The following is a 20,801-nucleotide window of genomic DNA, read 5'->3' as shown; positions in this document are numbered from 1 at the left end:
TCATATACGTGTACTACATATTTACACATATGCGGTTTATCTTGCAACCTACATATGTATATATACATATATGTATTTGCTTACTCTTACAACTTTTCCAAGACAGTGATTAACTGAGTTAAAGTCTAGAATGTTTTTATGAAAATCGGGTTGTATGCTGAATTGCTTTACATGCCTAATATATTTAGTTTTTAAATCTATATATTTTGTTTGACTTACGCTTTAGGTATGCTCTTAAAAATTTAAGCTTATTAAAATAAATGGAGAAAACAACATAAAAACTTCTTTTATATTTCACAAATTATAGTGGGCACACAGACAAGTAGTATCACATCTGGCAGCACTGTTTGTCAGTTATTCTATTATTTCTTTCTCTTGATATTATTTCTGGAAATTTACAGCTTCAACTGAATTCTTAGTTTTTAGTTTTAAGAATCGTCACTTCTTGTACAGACGCCAACAAGTTTATTAAACAAAGCGTTTTAATATTGAGTATTTTATTTCGCCACATAATTGGTGACCCCTACGGTTTAACAAGACACGTTAAATGGACCAAAAGCAAAATTGTACAACGAAATCAAGCGATAAGTGCCCAGGTTCGCAAGACGAAAACCCCTCCGAGGAATTTTTTGAAGCAAACACGCCTTCCGAGCTCCCACCACTGCAAACTACGCACATCGACCGATTTGAACGAATCGAACTGCCGCCGTTTTGGAACCCGCAGGTTCAATTGTGGTTTGCTGCCGTCGAAGCGCAGCACCAACTCAGAAAAATCACAACGGACGCAACGAAGTACTATGTAGTGATAGCTCGCCTCGATCAAGAAACACTCATCGTTGTTGAAAACATCATTTCCAATCCGCCCGAGACAGATAAATATATCATACTTAAGGAAGCACTGCTTAATCATTATGCCATTCCTCAGGAACGCCGTTTCAAAATGTTGCTATCCGGCGTCGAACGACGTGATCTACGGCCGTCTGAACTGTTGGCAGAAATCCACCGCCTGGGAGGTAATCATTTAGATGCAGCATTTGTGCGCACTATTTGGTTTGACCGTCTTCCTCTACAGATACAACTAGCAATTGCTGCCACTGGTGCAGAAAACAATGCTAATCTCGCGCGAACAGCACATCGCCTCATGGAAGTTCAGCGAGGACATGGAGATCTCGGTATAATGGCTGTGACCCACAAATCCGCTGCTAATAGTGACATAAAAAAGCAACTTGACGAGTTGGCAAGGCAAGTCGAAAAGCTGGCTCAGAGACTCGACAAAGCATCATTCAACGGAATCAGTCACAGTAACAGTACGTCAAGCCCATCACAGGCCAATGCTACAAGCACACCATATTATTATGATCGGAGATTTGACCAACGTGCCAAAAAGTGCGCACGGCCCTGCATGTTTCAGGGAAACACCCAGCAGACACGGCGGATGCAGGTGGCAACATAACACATCGCCGACTATTCGTTTACGACCGCATATCGGGTACGAAATTCCTCGTTGACTCTGGCGCGGATATTTCGGTTACTCCACTTTCACGTAAAGGCAAAAAAATACCAACCTCTTTTAGACTGCAAGCTGCAAACGGTAGCGAAATCGCACCTACGGAGATAAGGCACTCACCCTCAACATAGGTCTACGGCGTCCGATTCATTGGATATTCTGTATATATATACCCAATCATCGGTGCAGATCTCATTCAAAAATTTGGATTAGTTTTGGACCTCAAACGTGGTCGCTTGGTAGACCCTAACTCAGACTCGCACAGTGTAGGCCGCTATGCAACCGCCCCTACCACCGGGCCACCGTGTATGCAACGTGTTCGACCGTTATGTCCTGAACGCCTCAAAGTGGCCAAGAAGGAATTTGAACTACTAATCGATTTGAGTCATGCCAGACCGTCAAATAGCCCCTGGGCTAGTCCCTCACACATGGCCAAGAAGAAAAATGAAGACTGGTGACCATGTGGAGACTGCCGTAGACTCAACGAAAGAACTATTCCTGACCGGTACCCAATCTCGCTTCTTCATGATTATGCCATAATATTAGCAGGAAAGAACATATTTTCTACAATCGATCTCAGACGTGCGTTTCATCATATTCCGATGGCCGAGGAAGACATACCAAAAACCGCCATAATAACCCCGTTCGGGTTATTCGAGTTCATGAGCATGCCATTCGCCCTCCGCAACGCGGCACAGTCCTTTCAGCATTTTATCAACGAAGCACTCACGGGCCTCGATTGCGTATATGAGACCTGCTGATAGCATCATCCAGTGAACAACAACACATAACACACCTCTGGCTAGTGTTCCGGCGGCTCAGGCAATATGGCCCGTGCATTAATGCGGAAAAATGTGTTTTGGATGTTTCCGAAGTCAATTTCTTGCGATATTGAATTTCGAAACTAGGTTCCGCACCACTTCCAAGCCGAGTCCAGGCGCTACGGGATTTCCCAAAACCTGAAGCAATTTTAGAGCTAAGAAGATTTCTCGACGCAATAAACTTCTACCGACGACACATCAGAAACGCTACCGCTGCCCAAGCACCCCTTAACGAGTTCTTAAATGACTCGAAGAAGAAGAACGATCGCAGACCAGTACCTTGGACAGCAGAGTCAGAACAAGCTTTCATCTACATCAAGAAACAACTAGCAGCCGCAACTCTCCTAGCTCATCCATCACCAGCCGCCGGACTTCAGGTTACGTGTGATGCATCTTGTACTGCGGTGGGAGCAGTGCTAGAGCAGAAACATAAAAACGTTTGGAAGCCACCTGGATTTTTCTCGAAGAAGTTGTCACCCGCACAGATTAACTACAGCACATATGATAGAAAATTGTCGGCTGTATACGAAGCCATCAAGTACTTAATACGCTGGGTTGAAGGTCGTGAGTTTGCTGTCAGGACAGATCACAAGCCATTGACTTTCGCGTTCCATCAACAATCGAATAAATCCTCACCTCGCCAGATCAAACAGCTAGAATTTATCAGCCAATTCACGACTAACATTGAATACGTCCCCTGTTCAGACAACAACGTCGCTGACATCTTTTCACGCGTTGAAACTATGCATCTACCAGCAGTTATTGACTACGATTAGCTGTCCCGAGCGCAGGCCTCGGACGAAGAGCTGCAGCAACTTCTCGCACATAACGAAACATCATTAAGGTTCCAAACGCTTACCTTTGATCCCAACGGGCAGACGATTTATTGTGACGTTTCATCAAATAACATCAGATCATTCGTGCCAGCACCGCTACATCAAAAATTTTTTGAAACTTTACACAACCTCGCACATCCCAGCGGCAGAGTGACAGTGAAACTCATCGCTCAGAGATACGTGTGGCCATCAATGAACAAAGATGTTACGCAATGGGCTCGAGAATGTGTCCTATGCCAACGCTCCGAAATAGGTCGCCATGTACACGCAGCACCCGCCACATTCTCTATTCCGGACGAGAGATTCGCCCATGTCCATTTAGACCTAGTCGGACTCTCACAGATTCAAGTATTGCATGACTATGGTCGACCGATTTACGAAATGGCCAGAAGCGGTACCCATTAAAGACATAACGGCAAGCCCAGTTGCTAACACATTCTACTCCCATTGGATTGCCCGCTACGGATGCCCTAAGCTGCTCACTACCGATCAATGTACCCAATTCGAAAGTGCGCTTTTTACAGCTCTAGCACGGCTAGTCGGCGGCTGTGTATTCGCACCACGGCAGTGTATTCTTTCTGGTAGAAAGGTGGCACCGCACACTCAAAGCCGCCATCATGTGTCATCAAATCTCTCAGTGGACTCAGGTTCTACCAACAGTATTATTGAGATTGAGAACTTGCTACAAGGAAAACTTAAAAGCATCACCCGCAGAATATCTATATGGGACAACACTCCGGGTTCCTGGCAAATTTTTCTCAGATGAAGATCCAACGTGATACTCCCAAATTTTTCCTTGAAGGTTTTCGCTCATATATTAGGAAAATCAGACCAGTTCCTTCAACCCACCATTACCGTCAGGAAACGTATTGTTTCAAAGAACTGTCAACATGCACACGCGTATTCCTGAGAATCGACTCAACTAAACGGCCACTTGACCAACCACATTCAGGCCCACACAAAGTGATCAAAAGACTTGATGAACGTGTTTTTGCCATCGAAGTTAACGGCAAGATTATAAATGTAAGCATCGAGCGGCAAAAACCAGCCCATTTAGCCAATGACGAAGTATTCGACAGTACGCCACATAGCCGTATTTGAAACATTTGCACCCGCGCTGGGATCTGATAAAGGACCTCAACCTCAAAAAACGTTCAGCAAGACTTTGTTTAGGTGGAGTACTGTGAGCACACAAACAAGAAGTATCACATCTGGCAGCACTGTTTGTCAGTTATTCCATTATTTCTTTCTCTTGATATTATTTCTGGAAATTTACAGATTCAACTGAACCCTTAGTTTTTAGTTTTAAGAAGCGTCACTTCTTGTACAGACGCCAACAAGTGTAAAAGTGTTGAACAGCTTATTAAATAAAACGTTTTAATATTGATGTGGTATTTTAATTCCCCACATTATTGCTATTTTAATAATAGTAATTTACAGTTATTTGACAGTTTTCCATCAATTATATAAAGCTTGAGCTGTAGATCCTTAAATGATATGAAAATATTGAATTGAATCTGTGGACATTGCCGGCAGGTGCATTGCTGCGAAGGGCACTCTAAGGCTCAGGGAAGCCGACAGGTCAAGAAATACGAACAAGAACACGACGAAATTTTCTCCTTCTGCAACTACAGTCTTGAATACTTGGATGACTGTGCTGCAGAAACTACTCGTTTCAGTTTTTCCTCTGCCCAAATACCGATAAGGGATATGTTAATGGGGAGAAGTCGCTGGAGAAGAGGCGTAGGGAACTTTGCCACGGATAGTGATGGTACATAAGTGTAACATCATATAGTGTATAAGTGTAACTTTTATAAAAAATTTTGACAACAAGCCGTAGAATATATTGAAGAAAACAATCTTACCTTTTATAAGCACTAGTTTTACACTTTTATTGTTCTTACTTTCTGACGTACAAAATTCCGCCTACTTAATGGATTGGTCTGCTTTCCTATATATAGGCAATTTTCCTGTAGAGCTTCTGAGTGCCTCTCTTCCGACTTGACATTAAAAGTTGTAGAAAACAATTTACAAAAAAAATTTACAATTTATAAGTGAAATGATAAGTTCCTCTTAAAACTGTGTTAGAAATATTACGTTATAATCTGACCATAGAATAGACCGAATTGTACCTTTGAATATTGTCGAAATTGCTGTGAGACCGTCATGTTATTTATAGTGAAAGATGAATTTTACCCTTACGAAAACGCATTGTGAATGAACTTGTTTCACGTATTGTAGACTCAGAAGCCTTAGCTTAAAAACGCCTACAACTCAAGTTCATAAAGGGTGATTTTTTAAGAGCTTGATAACTTTTTTAAAAAAAAAAACGCATAAAATTTGCAAAATCTCATCGGTTCTTTATTTGAAACGTTAGATTGGTTCATGACATTTACTTTTTGAAGATAATTTCATTTAAATGTTGACCGCGGCTGCGTCTTAGGTGGTCCATTCGGAAAGTCCAATTTTGGGCAACTTTTTCGAGCATTTCGGCCGGAATAGCCCGAATTTCTTCGGAAATGTTGTCTTCCAAAGCTGGAATAGTTGCTGGCTTATTTCTGTAGACTTTAGACTTGACGTAGCCCCACAAAAAATAGTCTAAAGGCGTTAAATCGCATGATCTTGGTGGCCAACTTACGGGTCCATTTCTTGAGATGAATTGTTGTCCGAAGTTTTCCCTCAAAATGGCCATAGAATCGCGAGCTGTGTGGCATGTAGCGCCATCTTGTTGAAACCACATGTCAACCAAGTTCAGTTCTTCCATTTTTGGCAACAAAAAGTTTGTTAGCATCGAACGATAGCGATCGCCATTCACCGTAACGTTGCGTCCAACAGCATCTTTGAAAAAATACGGTCCAATGATTCCACCAGCGTACAAACCACACCAAACAGTGCATTTTTCGGGATGCATGGGCAGTTCTTGAACGGCTTCTGGTTGCTCTTCACCCCAAATGCGGCAATTTTGCTTATTTACGTAGCCATTCAACCAGAAATGAGCCTCATCGCTGAACAAAATTTGTCGATAAACACATTTCGAACCGAACACTGATTTTGGTAATAAAATTCAATGATTTGCAAGCGTTGCTCGTTAGTAAGTCTATTCATGATGAAATGTCAAAGCATACTGAGCATCTTTCTCTTTGACACCATGTCTGAAATCCCACGTGATCTGTCAAATACTAATGCATGAAAATCCTAACCTCAAAAAAATCACCCGTTATAATCAATATGAAAGGTATCAAAACTAGACGGTACCAATGCACATTTAAACGAACTTCTCAAAGGACTTTAATTATTATTAATACGAGGTGTGTTCAAAAAGTGTCGCGTATTTTGTTTTTTTTTTTTAAATTATTTATTTATTCATGAATATCTATTTTGTCCCCTTCAAAGTAATACCCATGAGATATTATACACTTGTGCCAACGGTTTTTCCAATCTTCGAAACACTTCAAAAAATCATTTTTTTTATCTTCTTCAGCTCCTCCTTCGATGCCGTCTTTATCTCGTCAAGAGAAGCGTAACGTCGTCCTTTCATGGGCGTCTTCAGTTTAGGGAACAAGAAAAAGTTACAGGGGGCCAGATCTGGGAAATACGGTGGCTGCGGTGTGTTGTTTTTGGCCAAAAGTCGCGCACAAGCAACGATGTGTGTGAGCAGGGGCGTTATCGTAGTGCAAAAGCCAATTTTTGTTCTTCCACAAATCCGGGCGTTCCTGGCGGATTGCTTCGCGCAAATTGCGCATAACTTGCAGGTAATATTCCTTATTGACCGTTCTTCTCTGTGGCAAGAACTCATGATGCACCACATCCCTGCAATCGAAGAAAACTATCAGTTACGATTTGCGATACTTTTTGAACACACCTCGTACTATGTTCGGACCGACAATGTTTCAACCGACTGAAAACCAGTTTTCGCTGAAAACTATAGGGTGATTTTTTAAGAGCTTGATAACTTTAAAAAAAAAAAAAACGCATAAAATTTGCAAAATCTCATCGGTTCTTTATTTGAAACGTTAGATTGGTTCATGACATTTACTTTTTGAAGATAATTTCATTTAAATGTTGACCGCGGCTGCGTCTTAGGTGGTCCATTCGGAAAGTCCAATTTTGGGCAACTTTTTCGAGCATTTCGGCCGGAATAGCCCGAATTTCTTCGGAAATGTTGTCTTCCAAAGCTGGAATAGTTGCTGGCTTATTTCTGTAGACTTTAGACTTGACGTAGCCCCACAAAAAATAGTCTAAAGGCGTTAAATCGCATGATCTTGGTGGCCAACTTACGGGTCCATTTCTTGAGATGAATTGTTGTCCGAAGTTTTCCCTCAAAATGCCCATAGAATCGCGAGCTGTGTGGCATGTAGCGCCATCTTGTTGAAACCACATGTCAACCAAGTTCAGTTCTTCCATTTTTGGCAACAAAAAGTTTGTTAGCATCGAACGATAGCGATCGCCATTCACCGTAACGTTGCGTCCAACAGCATCTTTGAAAAAATACGGTCCAATGATTCCACCAGCGTACAAACCACACCAAACAGTGCATTTTTCGGGATGCATGGGCAGTTCTTGAACGGCTTCTGGTTGCTCTTCACCCCAAATGCGGCAATTTTGCTTATTTACGTAGCCATTCAACCAGAAATGAGCCTCATCGCTGAACAAACCACGCGCGCGAAACACATTTCGAACCGAACACTGATTTTGGTAATAAAATTCAATGATTTGCAAGCGTTGCTCGTTAGTAAGTCTATTCATGATGAAATGTCAAAGCATACTGAGCATCTTTCTCTTTGACACCATGTCTGAAATCCCACGTGATCTGTCAAATACTAATGCATGAAAATCCTAACCTCAAAAAAATCACCCGTTATAATCAATATGAAAGGTATCAAAACTAGACGGTACCAATGCACATTTAAACGAACTTCTCAAAGGACTTTAATTATTATTAATACGAGGTGTGTTCAAAAAGTGTCGCGTATTTTGTTTTTTTTTTTTAAATTATTTATTTATTCATGAATATCTATTTTGTCCCCTTCAAAGTAATACCCATGAGATATTATACACTTGTGCCAACGGTTTTTCCAATCTTCGAAACACTTCAAAAAATCATTTTTTTTATCTTCTTCAGCTCCTCCTTCGATGCCGTCTTTATCTCGTCAAGAGAAGCGTAACGTCGTCCTTTCATGGGCGTCTTCAGTTTAGGGAACAAGAAAAAGTTACAGGGGGCCAGATCTGGGAAATACGGTGGCTGCGGTGTGTTGTTTTTGGCCAAAAGTCGCGCACAAGCAACGATGTGTGTGAGCAGGGGCGTTATCGTAGTGCAAAAGCCAATTTTTGTTCTTCCACAAATCCGGGCGTTCCTGGCGGATTGCTTCGCGCAAATTGCGCATAACTTGCAGGTAATATTCCTTATTGACCGTTCTTCTCTGTGGCAAGAACTCATGATGCACCACATCCCTGCAATCGAAGAAAACTATCAGTTACGATTTGCGATACTTTTTGAACACACCTCGTACTATGTTCGGACCGACAATGTTTCAACCGACTGAAAACCAGTTTTCGCTGAAAACTATAGGGTGATTTTTTAAGAGCTTGATAACTTTTTAAAAAAAAAAACGCATAAAATTTGCAAAATCTCATCGGTTCTTTATTTGAAACGTTAGATTGGTTCATGACATTTACTTTTTGAAGATAATTTCATTTAAATGTTGACCGCGGCTGCGTCTTAGGTGGTCCATTCGGAAAGTCCAATTTTGGGCAACTTTTTCGAGCATTTCGGCCGGAATAGCCCGAATTTCTTCGGAAATGTTGTCTTCCAAAGCTGGAATAGTTGCTGGCTTATTTCTGTAGACTTTAGACTTGACGTAGCCCCACAAAAAATAGTCTAAAGGCGTTAAATCGCATGATCTTGGTGGCCAACTTACGGGTCCATTTCTTGAGATGAATTGTTGTCCGAAGTTTTCCCTCAAAATGCCCATAGAATCGCGAGCTGTGTGGCATGTAGCGCCATCTTGTTGAAACCACATGTCAACCAAGTTCAGTTCTTCCATTTTTGGCAACAAAAAGTTTGTTAGCATCGAACGATAGCGATCGCCATTCACCGTAACGTTGCGTCCAACAGCATCTTTGAAAAAATACGGTCCAATGATTCCACCAGCGTACAAACCACACCAAACAGTGCATTTTTCGGGATGCATGGGCAGTTCTTGAACGGCTTCTGGTTGCTCTTCACCCCAAATGCGGCAATTTTGCTTATTTACGTAGCCATTCAACCAGAAATGAGCCTCATCGCTGAACAAACCACGCGCGCGAAACACATTTCGAACCGAACACTGATTTTGGTAATAAAATTCAATGATTTGCAAGCGTTGCTCGTTAGTAAGTCTATTCATGATGAAATGTCAAAGCATACTGAGCATCTTTCTCTTTGACACCATGTCTGAAATCCCACGTGATCTGTCAAATACTAATGCATGAAAATCCTAACCTCAAAAAAATCACCCGTTACTTGAAAACTTACATTCCACTCATTATAATCGGTGCCTGCTCCATTCCCGTAGCCAGCTTTTCATTTCGGAGGGGGCTGAAGTAAAAACATATATAAACTTTGAATTTTCTGTTTATTAAAAAAAACAATATAAATTCATATACGTATTACTTAAATTATTTGGTAGTTGTAACTTAAATAAGTAATATTTTTCTTTTCTTCTTGTTTGCCATATCATTAATTACTTCATCTGGATCTATTTTAATATCCCAGTGCACTGCAATAACAGCAAGTGCACTCAGCCGCTCATTGCCCATCACACTGCGTGGTAAAGTTTTTATTCTTTTTAAGGTTGAAGAAGTTCTTTCGAAGGTAGCGGTCCTCACTGGAAGAGTTGGTAAAATTGTAAGCAGGTAGTGAATATTTTTAAAATACGTTGCATCGCAATGTTGCAGTAATTTCAACACTTCTATGGTTGGATCTATTGTTGATAAGCAATCGATACTCTGATTTTAATGCTGTCATTGATATTTGCTCCTCGAAGTAAATAGTTAAATTTTTTAATTCTTCGGCATTATCAATTGCAGCAAAACCTGGGAGTAGAATTTGAAATGACGAGAGTATATCCTCATTCACTAATAAACGTTCTGTCATGTTTTGAATCAGAGCATCAACGCATGGAATAAATATTGTAACTCTGAAGTGGCTTTCAGGGGTTGTGCAAGGTGGATTAGCACTAGTAGTTTGACGCGAAGTCACTCTAGGCACTACAAGATCTATGTCATAAAGATCTTTAGACATTTGTGATGCTGTTTGGAAAATATCGTTGAAAAAACCATCCGCTGTTTCTCTTATCTGGTGCAGAGTTCTTATTAATTCTTTGGCTCGGTTCATTGCTGATACAAAATCCATAGATTTTTCTTGGAGTTACACAGACAGTGGCAGCGTTAAGCTGAACAATTGCTCACAGACGAATAGACTAAGCAAAAAATCGCTTTTCTCTGCCGCTGCTAAGAAGGCTGATGCTTTAGACGAAATGGACCATGTCTTACTCGAAATTATTTCCAAACTTAGTACAATGAATTTGAAAAGCTCCACAAAGCTTATAATGCTTTCATGCCTTTCTATAAACCTTGTTTCACAAAGGCGAACAAGTCGTCTTTTTTTGCTTTCTGGTGCGTGCTTCTGTATAACGTCCTGGAAAGTTGTGTTTGCATTTGAATGGTTTCTAAATAAATTTGCTATTTCACTGACAATACCAAGGCAGTTCCGTATTGAAGGTAATGACATAGTATTAGAAAGCGCAAGGTTCAATCGGTGACTAGCGCAATGAACATATCGTGCTTTTGGATACAGTTGTCTTATCCTGGTTTGCACTCCACTTAAATGCCCTGATATGTTTGCTGCTCCGTCATATCCCTGGCCAACCAACTTCGCCATATCAAGATGGAGATCTGTACAACGCTTAAGTATGACTTTTGATAAGTTTTCAGTCACCGTCTAGTGTAGTTGCGTACGACTGTTATAGGTTTGAGCTGAGTTGTGTATAAGAGTTTCAAAAGATTCAGTCAGTGATAAATCTTTTTTATTTGCGATTTATTTAAAAAATTTCCTTATTTCGGGGGGGCTTCAGCCCTATTGCGCGCAAAACCACAAATTAATATAAAATAAATATTACATTGTTTATATAGGAATGCTTAAGCACAATTATTATATAGTAGTCCAAAAATATGAATTCTTATTTTTCCTAGAAATACATTTGTAAGAAAGGATAAAGATCCTTTTTTTATTTTCCACATAAAATATTAAAGGAGTTCAAAAGCTCAAAACGTGCGCTACATCAGCTACCTACCCTAAACCTTTGCGCAAATGATTATAATATATTATGATAGCAAACAAACGGATTGGACCTTATCAGTGTGGCTTCAGACCTGGTAAATCAACAACCGACCAGATATTCACCATGCGCCAAATCTTGGAAAAGACCCGTGAAAGGAGAATCGACACTCACCACCTATTCCTCGATTTCAAAGCTGCTTTCGACAGAACGAAAAGGAGCTGCCTTTATGCCGCGATGTCTGAATTTGGTATCCCCGCAAAACTAATACGGCTGTGTAAACTGACGTTGAGCAACACGAAAAGCTCCGTCAGGATAGGGAAGGACCTCTCCGAGCCGTTCGATACCAAACGAGGTTTCAGACAAGGCGACTTCCTATCGTGCGACTTTTTTAATCTGCTGCTGGAGAAAATAGTTCGAACTGCAGAACTCAACAGAGAAGGTCCCATCTTCTATAAGAGTGTACAACTGCTGGCGTATGCCGATGATATTGATATCATCGGTCTCAACACCCGCGCCGTTAGTTCTGCTTTCTCCAGACTGGTCAAGGAAGCAAAAGAAATGGGTCTGGCAGTGAACGAGGGCAAGACGAAATATCTCCTGTCATCAAACAAACAGTCGTCGCACTCGCGACTTGGCACACACGTCATTTTGACAGTCATAACTTTGAAGTTGTAGAAAATTTCGTCTATCTTGGAACCAGCGTAAACACCACCAACAATGTCAGCCTGGAAATCTAACGCAGGACATCTCTTGCTAACAGATGCTACTTCGGACTGAGTAGGCAATTGAAAAGTAAAATCCTCTCTCGACGAACAAAAACAAAACTCTATAAATTACCCATTATTCCCGTCCTGCTATATGGTGCAGAGGCTTGGACGATGACAACAACCGATGAGTCGACGTTGCGAGTTTTCGAGAGAAAAGTTCTGCGAAAGATTTATGGTCCTTTGCGCGTTAGCCACGGCGAATATCGCATTCGATGGAACGATGAGCTGTACGAGATATACGACGACATTGACATAGTTCAGCGAATTAAAAGACAGCGGCTACGCTGGCTAGGTCATGTTGTCCGGATGGATGAAAACACTTCAGCTCTGAAAGTATTCGACGCAGTACCCGCCGCGGGAAGCAGAGGAAGAGGAAGACCTCCACTCCGTTGGAAGGACCAAGTGGAGAAGGACCTGGCCTCGCTTGGAATATCCAATTGGCGCCACGTAGCGAAGAGAAGAAACGACTGGCGCTGTTGTTGACTCGGCTATAATCGCGTAAGCGGTGTCTACGCCAGTAAAGAAGAAGAATAGCAATACGTTTGACAGTTAGTATTCTATAAATTCTATCCTGTCGAGATGACCCGTTATGAAACGGAGCGACCGATTGACATGATTTTAATTTTTTCTATATTCAATAAAATAGGACAGATATATGAACTACGCGGAGAGAAATATAGAACCGAGTTTGAGCAATCTTTTAATTCATATTAGTTGAGGTTCACAAGTTGTTGTTAAGAGTCGAGAGCTCATGTAGTCGTTGTCTAAGAGGCCTCCTAGCTAAATAAAATTACAAATAACCCCCCGGGCCTCTACACAACGCCCCCATTTTCTTTCTGGGTCTCTTACCGCCCCCCTTGACACCTGCAGCGCTTTGGGAAACACTGCCCTTGCAAAACCCTTGCACTGTGCACGAATTGCAGAATTTTCTTCTTGGTGCAACGGCACAACAACAAACACACGCAGAAAATTATTTGCAATGGCTGTAAAATATGTCAGACCAAAACCCATGTTTATTTTCGTGCAGTCATACATATATCACTAGATTCTGCAATGGGTGCTCTCTTGGCCTTGCATATTTCGGTATTTTTGCATTTTGTGTCATCGTACAACCTTGCAAGAGCAAGAGAATCCCCTTATTTTTATTTATTTATTGAATTAGCCAGTAGAAGTAGATATGGTCTTATGGCTCAAACTCGGAAGAAAATTATTAATATATATATATATTAATAGCGCATTAACAAAGCCGCTATTCTTCATTCTTTAATGGCGTACATAGCACTTACTCGGTTAGAAACGAGTCTAGTTTACAACAGCGCACTAGTCTTCCTTCCTTTTCACCCTTTGGCATCAGTTCAAATTCCAAGCGTAGCCAGGTTTTTCTTCACCTGGTCTTTCGAACAGGTAGTGGGTACTGCGGATTTCAATGCTAGCGTTGCTGTTAATGCTCGTTCCAAGATAGACGAAATTATATACCAACTACCTAAGCATCGCATATTAGGTTCTATCGTGCGTACTGTGCGAAAGATTAAACCCCAACGTAAACAAACTGATTGGACCTTATCAGTGTTGATTTAGGCCTGGCAAATCAACAACTGACCAGATATTCACATGCGCCAAATCTTGGAAAAGACACGTGAAAGGTTTTTATTCGGAAACTTTCTAATGTTCAGGATGGTCTTTTATTTATATATTAAAATTGTAATTCACAGAGTTTATTTAAAAATAAGATAATATCGCACGGGAGGCTGTGTTCGCGTTGGCGGTTGAAATTCAAGCTTCATCGCTGTCGTCTTTAAAATTGGGGGGAAGTTGGCACCATGACTTCATCTTATCGGATGCGTAGATTAAAGTATAGTGACGTGACGTTCGGTCTGCTCCTGGCAACTCTTGAAGTAAATAACGGTCTTTACCAAGCACTTGCTTAATTATTATATAAAGGGGCCTTTGTAACGTGGCTCCAGTTTTCTTGACGTTCCAGTACTAGAATTTCATTTTCAACTAGCACTAAGTCATTAACGTGGAAATCTTTTGGTTTTGAATGATGATCATCGTATCGCTTCTTAGCTTGCTGTCGTTTCTGGTTTACTGTTTCACAAGTTGCTTCTCATAATTTTGTATATCTTTTTCGCTTGTTAGATTATGGTCATGTAATGCTAACAAAACTTTATTTTGAAGTATATCTCTTGGCGAAAAACTAAATAAAAGTTCATGTGGACTTTTACCCGTAGTTTTGTTTTTCATCGTGTTCATTGACCACTGGATGTTGAATAGATTCTCGTCCCACTTTTTGTCTATGGTTGTCGTTAGGAGTGACATTGACAAAAGTGTACGATTAACTCGTTCGGCATGACCGTTCGCCCTCGGTGTTCGTACTGCATTAAGTACGATATTATCGAAATGCTCCTGTCCTTCACTTTTACCACCTTGACGTTTGTTATATGCGCATTCAACACATGCTTTTAAATATGATTTAACGAAATTACGCATTCGTGGAAATCATATGAGCGTTTCCATAATTTCTTTTCTTTTTCGATTCTAAATAGTCTATTTTTCTCAATACAAAATTCATTCAAAATTTCTTTATCTTTGTTTTTAATCTTTTCGACGATCTGTCTTATGTACCTGAATCGCTCTAACGTTTCAACTACAGCGAAAGTTTCAAATTCGTAACTGTGGAAACTTCTTTCGGTATCGCTGTAATATACGACTGGTTTTAATCCATCGCATTCGTTTTGTAACAATGCACCCGCTAAACCAGCTGAACTGACATCTGCATGAATTTCGTGATTTCCATCTCCTCGATATGCAACTAGTAGAGGTTTTGACGTCAGTTTCTGCTTTAATTCGTTAAAGGCCTTGTCTTGGTCGTAGTTCCAATTAACCCTCTCATGCCCGAATTAAAATGGGCGTGGCTAAAATTTTTTTGAGTAGACATATAAGCTAGAGTTGACCGCAATATCAACTGACAAAAATTTCAACGTCCTAGGTGTCCTGGTTCAAGAGCTACAGGATGTTGCGTATATGCAACATTGGGCAATGAGGTTAAAGTCAAAGTTGATTTTTCTTTTTTCAAATGCCGTTTATTTATATTTATGTATGATAGGACACGAAACAATTTTTTTGGGAATTGGAGCGCAAATGCACATTACATTTGCTGCATTTACAGCTTGGAAACCCAGTGCTGCATACTCTACATCTTCCTCTTGTTCCCCATTCCGGCCAATGATTATAACCATCAAGTCGTATTGAATTTGCTGGGTCTGCAACATAAGCTCTTTTACAGGGGTTTGATTCGGAGCCCGTAGAAGGAGCTGGTTATGATGGAGTTGGGGATGATGGGGATGAATTCATTGCCAAAAGGAGTGATGATGGACGACCTCTCTTCTTGGCGACAACTGTAGTTTGACTTGCGTTCAAAAGCTCGGAAGCAACATCCAATTGGAAATCTCTGAGCGGCATATGCTTCAATTCGCCGTCTGTATGTGTGATGTCTCTGCGGTACAACAACAAACTGTTTACCAAACTTGAATTTGTGCACCAGTATACTATCCGCATGTACCATTTATTTGAGCGGTGGTTGATTTTGTACAATTCAAGCAGCATGTCCGCAAGATCAACCCCTCCCATGTGTTTGTTGTAACATTCAACTATTCCTGGACGAAGTATAGTTATAAACTTCTTCTCTTTGCGGCAGCAAGAACACAATTTTTCAATCGGTTGCATCTAATTGTATCAACGGCCAATATGCCTTTTTCTTTCAGAGCAATCATCAAGCTTATTGACGAAAACCAATTGTCAAAAAACAGTTTGAAATTTTGGTTTACTGGCAAATTGGATGATAAAAATAGCACGATATCTGATGAAATACCCAAGCCATAAGTCTTGCACGTTCCTTCTCCAATGTACAGAGTGAAATCATATACATATAATTCCAGATACACCAGCTGTCGTAAACATTTTGAAATCCCACTTTTAGGGCTTCATTGTTTCAAACTATGTTGACCTAAGAAAAGAATGTACTATTGTGTTATTCAGAAATGTATTCACAAATAATAAGTTACCTTTATATGCAATCATTTGCTCATCTATACTTTGGAATTCTTCCTGCGAAATTTCATTGAATTTTTTTTTTTGGCGTCCAACAGAGGCCGAACCTTGTACAACTTGTCATATTCAGGTGTTCCCTTCTGAGGCTGTTTAGAATTATCGTTCAAATGGAAAAACTGTTTAATTTTGCAACGGCCGCTAGTTTCAAATTGGCCGCCCACGCCATTCTATAAGCTGGTATTTTCACAACTGCAAAGTAAAGAAGCATGCCATCAAACCTTTTCATTTCGGGCACAGTGCATTTCAATTCTATGCTCTTCGTTTGTATGGCATATAAATTCGTTTCCTCGCATATTTTCTGCCACAGTTCATCCGCAAAGAAAGTACTAAAATATTCTATGGGGGTTTTCAACTCATTGCTGCATAATTCACTTTTCCAAGTGATATCGCTTTCCATAAACTCTGCACTCCTCCACTTCAAACTCTTCAAATCAGTTTTTTCCATCACCTCCTGTACAACGTTTTCAGTTTCATTCAAATCTCCATCATTTTCGCTTCTAATAAATTGGTCAATCAAACCAACTTCCACATTTTCAGCTCTGTTATCCAAATTTTTCAAAGTTTCTTCTATAATTTCGTTCATATTTCGATCTTCTTCTTCTTCATTTTCCTCGTCAGCCGAATCATCCCAATCAAAGTTGGCAAATTTTTCAATCTCAGCTTGAGTCAGACCTTTTGGGCGCATCTTAGAATGTGCATACAAAAAAAGTTTTATTTTTCGAAAATTACCACAATAGACCAATGTTGCATGTACGCAACACGACATTTACAAAATTATTATAGACAAACTAAATAATATTTTCATGCGGGGTTTTTTTTAAATAGTCACTTACCTTTCTTTATTTAGTTGTAGAACTCGTTTTTAGGATGAAGTAATTATTTTAATGTTTTTTATCACTTTTTTAAAACCACGTTTTTTTGCACAATGAATTTGTCAACAACGCTCTCGGGAGAAGAGCTACTAACTGAACGCGTGTACAGCTGACTACCGAACGATTAGCTGTAAGCTCACTCAACACATGCAGCTATATTTTTTTCGAAAGGTTCAAAACAAAAAATTTAAAATAGCGGTAGTTAGAAGCTCATAAATACAATGTTGCGTATACGCAACATCGGGCATGAGAGGGTTAAATATTTCATTTTTAGGTAACAGTTTTCGAATAGGTTCGGATATTATTGCGTAACCTGGAATTAATTTTCGAAATATCCACTCAACCCTAGAAATCTTCTAACTTCTGTAACATTTGCTGGTCGTTCATAATTCTGTATTGCGTTCGTTTTCGCTTGACCTGGAGTTAAACCATTCGGTGATATTTTATGTCCAAGGAAATTCATTGTCGTTTTCAAAAACTCGCATTTTGAAATATTCAATGTCAAATGTGGATTTTAGACATTAAACGTTGAAATACTATTGGAGCGTTCTTCAGTCCAAATGGCATTCTTTTAAATTCGTATAAACCGTTGGTAGTGACAAAAGATGTATACTTACGGCTTTCTGGTTTCAATTTGATAGTACCCACTATTCAAATCAAGCGTTGTGAAATATTTATAACGCGCTGCTTCCTGAAGACACTCTTCAATATTTGCAAGTGGAAATATTTCTTTGACAATTAGTTTGTTTAAACGTCGATAATCAATACATATGTATAAAGTACATATAATATCGTTACCGTTTTTCTTTTTTACAATCACAACTGGACTTGCATATTGTGATTCCGAACGTTGTATTATATCATTTTTTAACCCTTATGTTAGTAACCGGGTACCCACCGCGGTGTATCGTATTAGTGTGAATAGCATAAAAAAATCAATATTTCATTTTAAGCTCTCAAATCGTCGTTTTTTAACTTAAAAGAAAGCTATTTGTAAGTTCATTTAATTGATTTATTTTTTAGTTTTTTTTAATAAGCTTAAACTCTAGCCATCGCCCTATTAGCAACCGGGTACCCACAGTGGAAAGCATAGAAAATAAATTGTATATAATTTCTATAAATGCATGCAACTAAATTTTATTAAAAAAATAAAGAAATATTACACTTTTTTATAATTACAGTGCACTTGCGGTAACGTGAACTAATTAAAACCAAGGGAGTTCACGTTAGTGAAAATGTTCACGTTAGCGATTGTCGAATTTGAAGACGCAAAATAACTTCAAATTGCTAAATTCAGGATTTTTACACATTTAAATGTAAAAGTATTTTATTATTGCCATTAGTATGTTCATGGATATGAACATACATATTAAATTACGAATAAAATTTCACATTAGATTTATTCATTAAAAAGATCCGTTATCTTTTTCTGCTGCTTTTTCCTTTCTAATAGCTGAAATACTGCTTTCTCCCTTAAGCGGCTAAGTACACTCATGTCGCTTTGATCAACCATTGCATCTCCAGCCCATTGCAATGCCTTGTTAAAGATTTCAACTGCCTCACTTGCGGCAATTTTCTTTATGGGGTCTTCGGCAATACAATCATCATCGTCACTTTCTTCAATTTCATAGATTTCGGTGATTTCATAGATTTCGGTGGTATCATCAACACAAGGGTCATCGTTCCACTCTCGAACCATTGGCAATGTAAACTCAACCTAAAATAGAAAAAAGTAATAATAATATCAAAGTGTGTCGTAAAACTTCTACCTGAGGACTCAAGTCCTGAAGGAGATCAACTGACATTCGCATTAAAGAGTTTATTTCTGCACTCCATTTGTCTTTCAGGATACTTAATGGAATGTTATATTCAGGGTCCTCCTCGTTTCCCATTAAACTTAAAATTTTTTTCCAACAATTGGCAAGAGTTTCTGTGCTGACCCGATCCCACGCGACAGATAAAAGGGTAACAGCATCTTTCAACGTTACATTTTTCATTTATTCAAGCAATTCTAAGTTTTTTGCTGCTATTGAAGCCAACAAACTGTTTCTGTAATATAACTTCGTTATTTTAATCGCATTTTGATCTATAGGTTGGATAAGAGGGGTGACATAAACATGACAATTATATTTCCATCTTCAGTTTTTAATTCTGCTTCACTTGGATGAGAGGGAGCGTTGTCAATAAGTAATAGTGCCTTTATTGGTAAGTTCTTCCGCTTTAGAAACAATCTTACCTGGCCAAAGGCAAGAATTTATAATAATTATTAATTAAGCGAAAAAATTGTTTACCTGTGGCACAAAAGATTGATGAAACCAATGTTTAAAAATGGCAGACGTCATCCAGGCTGATTTCGAGTTCTTATAATCCGTAGGGCAACTAAAGTGTTTAAAGCTGTGTGGATTTGCGCAACAGAGAAATGTTATACGCTTCTTCTCCGTCTTTGTTCCTGGAGCAGTTTTTTCATGCGATGATACATAGGTCTTATCTGGCAAAAGCTTCTAGAATAAACCAGATTCGTCAGCATTATACAATTGGTCATTACATAACTCCATTTCCTCAATTTTTTGTTTTAGTTTCAGTTTAAATGGATCAACCAATTGAGGCTGCGATGAGAGTTTTTCTCCAGATACTTTAAGCAATCTAACTCCGTATCTTTTCTTAAATCTCTGGAGCCATCCGTCACTAGCATTGAATCCGGTCGCGTTTTCTTTAAGTAGGGAATGCAATTCCTTAGCCTTTTCTTTTAGCATTAATCCACTTACAAGACAATTCCTTTCGCGCATCCGGATGAACCAAAGGTATAGACTTTTTTCCATAGCTGGAAGCTCTGACGATTTTAAAGTTTTTTCTTTTTCCCGGTCCTTGGTATGTATTATTCACGCATTTTAAAATGGCTTCTTTTTTCTTTTTAATACTGCATTGTTGACTTAGCGACATTATATTTTTTTGCTAAGTTAGTCACACTTGTTCCTTTTTTCAGACTGTCTAAAATGTCTGCTTATTCTTTTAATTGCAAACACTTCGAATTTTTAGAACTCATTCCGATTGATTGATCACTCCGCGAAAGAAAAAACCTTCAACTGAAGTAATTCGTGTCATATAGTAAAAATTTGCGCAAATTTTTCAATATTAGGGGATTCCTCGAACTTAAAAAATAAAATTTTATGTATTCAGTGTTGTCCGTATGTTAATAAAAAGCGTAGTGAACAAAAATTTTGTTCACGTTACTGAGCTTTCTAAGCAAGTTCGTTCACGTTACAAAGTAGTCAATGTAAAAAAAAGCGTGTTCACGTTAGCCGGTGTTCACGTTAGACGGTGTTTACGTTACCGCGAGTGCACTGTAATGACATTGAACACATTGTACATGCAGCGATTAACTGAGTGCTCGTCACAAGCAGGTTGGTGACAATTGGCGCATGCCTTCCGTGTCTTTCGTTGTCTTTTTATTGGCTCTGGACGAGGATTTATCACGACTGTTTCTGTCAGTGTATGGCCTATTACACTTTCAACGGAAATCTTTGTGGAGAAGTGGCGCATTACTCGTGGATTTGCAGTGCGATTTTC

At 39.4% G+C, this 20,801-nt stretch overlaps 1 protein-coding gene across 1 annotated transcript; it reads right to left on the bottom strand.

Annotated features, from left to right (window-relative positions):
- Positions 1-17,495: 17,495 nt before the first annotated feature.
- LOC125779510 (uncharacterized) lies at positions 17,496-20,579 on the bottom strand. Its single transcript, XM_049460867.1, has 3 exons — positions 19,526-20,579; positions 19,004-19,470; positions 17,496-18,951 (listed from the first exon to the last, which is right to left on the bottom strand). Exons 2-3 carry the CDS (start codon positions 19,229-19,231, stop codon positions 18,634-18,636), a joined length of 546 nt encoding a protein of 181 aa, XP_049316824.1. The 5' UTR covers positions 19,232-19,470; positions 19,526-20,579; the 3' UTR covers positions 17,496-18,633.
- Positions 20,580-20,801: the final 222 nt, after the last annotated feature.

Source organism: Bactrocera dorsalis, chromosome 6 (assembly GCF_023373825.1).
Source record: "Bactrocera dorsalis isolate Fly_Bdor chromosome 6, ASM2337382v1, whole genome shotgun sequence".
Taxonomy (NCBI): Eukaryota; Metazoa; Arthropoda; class Insecta; order Diptera; family Tephritidae; genus Bactrocera; species Bactrocera dorsalis.
The sequence above is the reverse complement of the archived record's forward strand: the minus strand, read 5'-3'. Positions and strand labels throughout refer to the sequence as shown.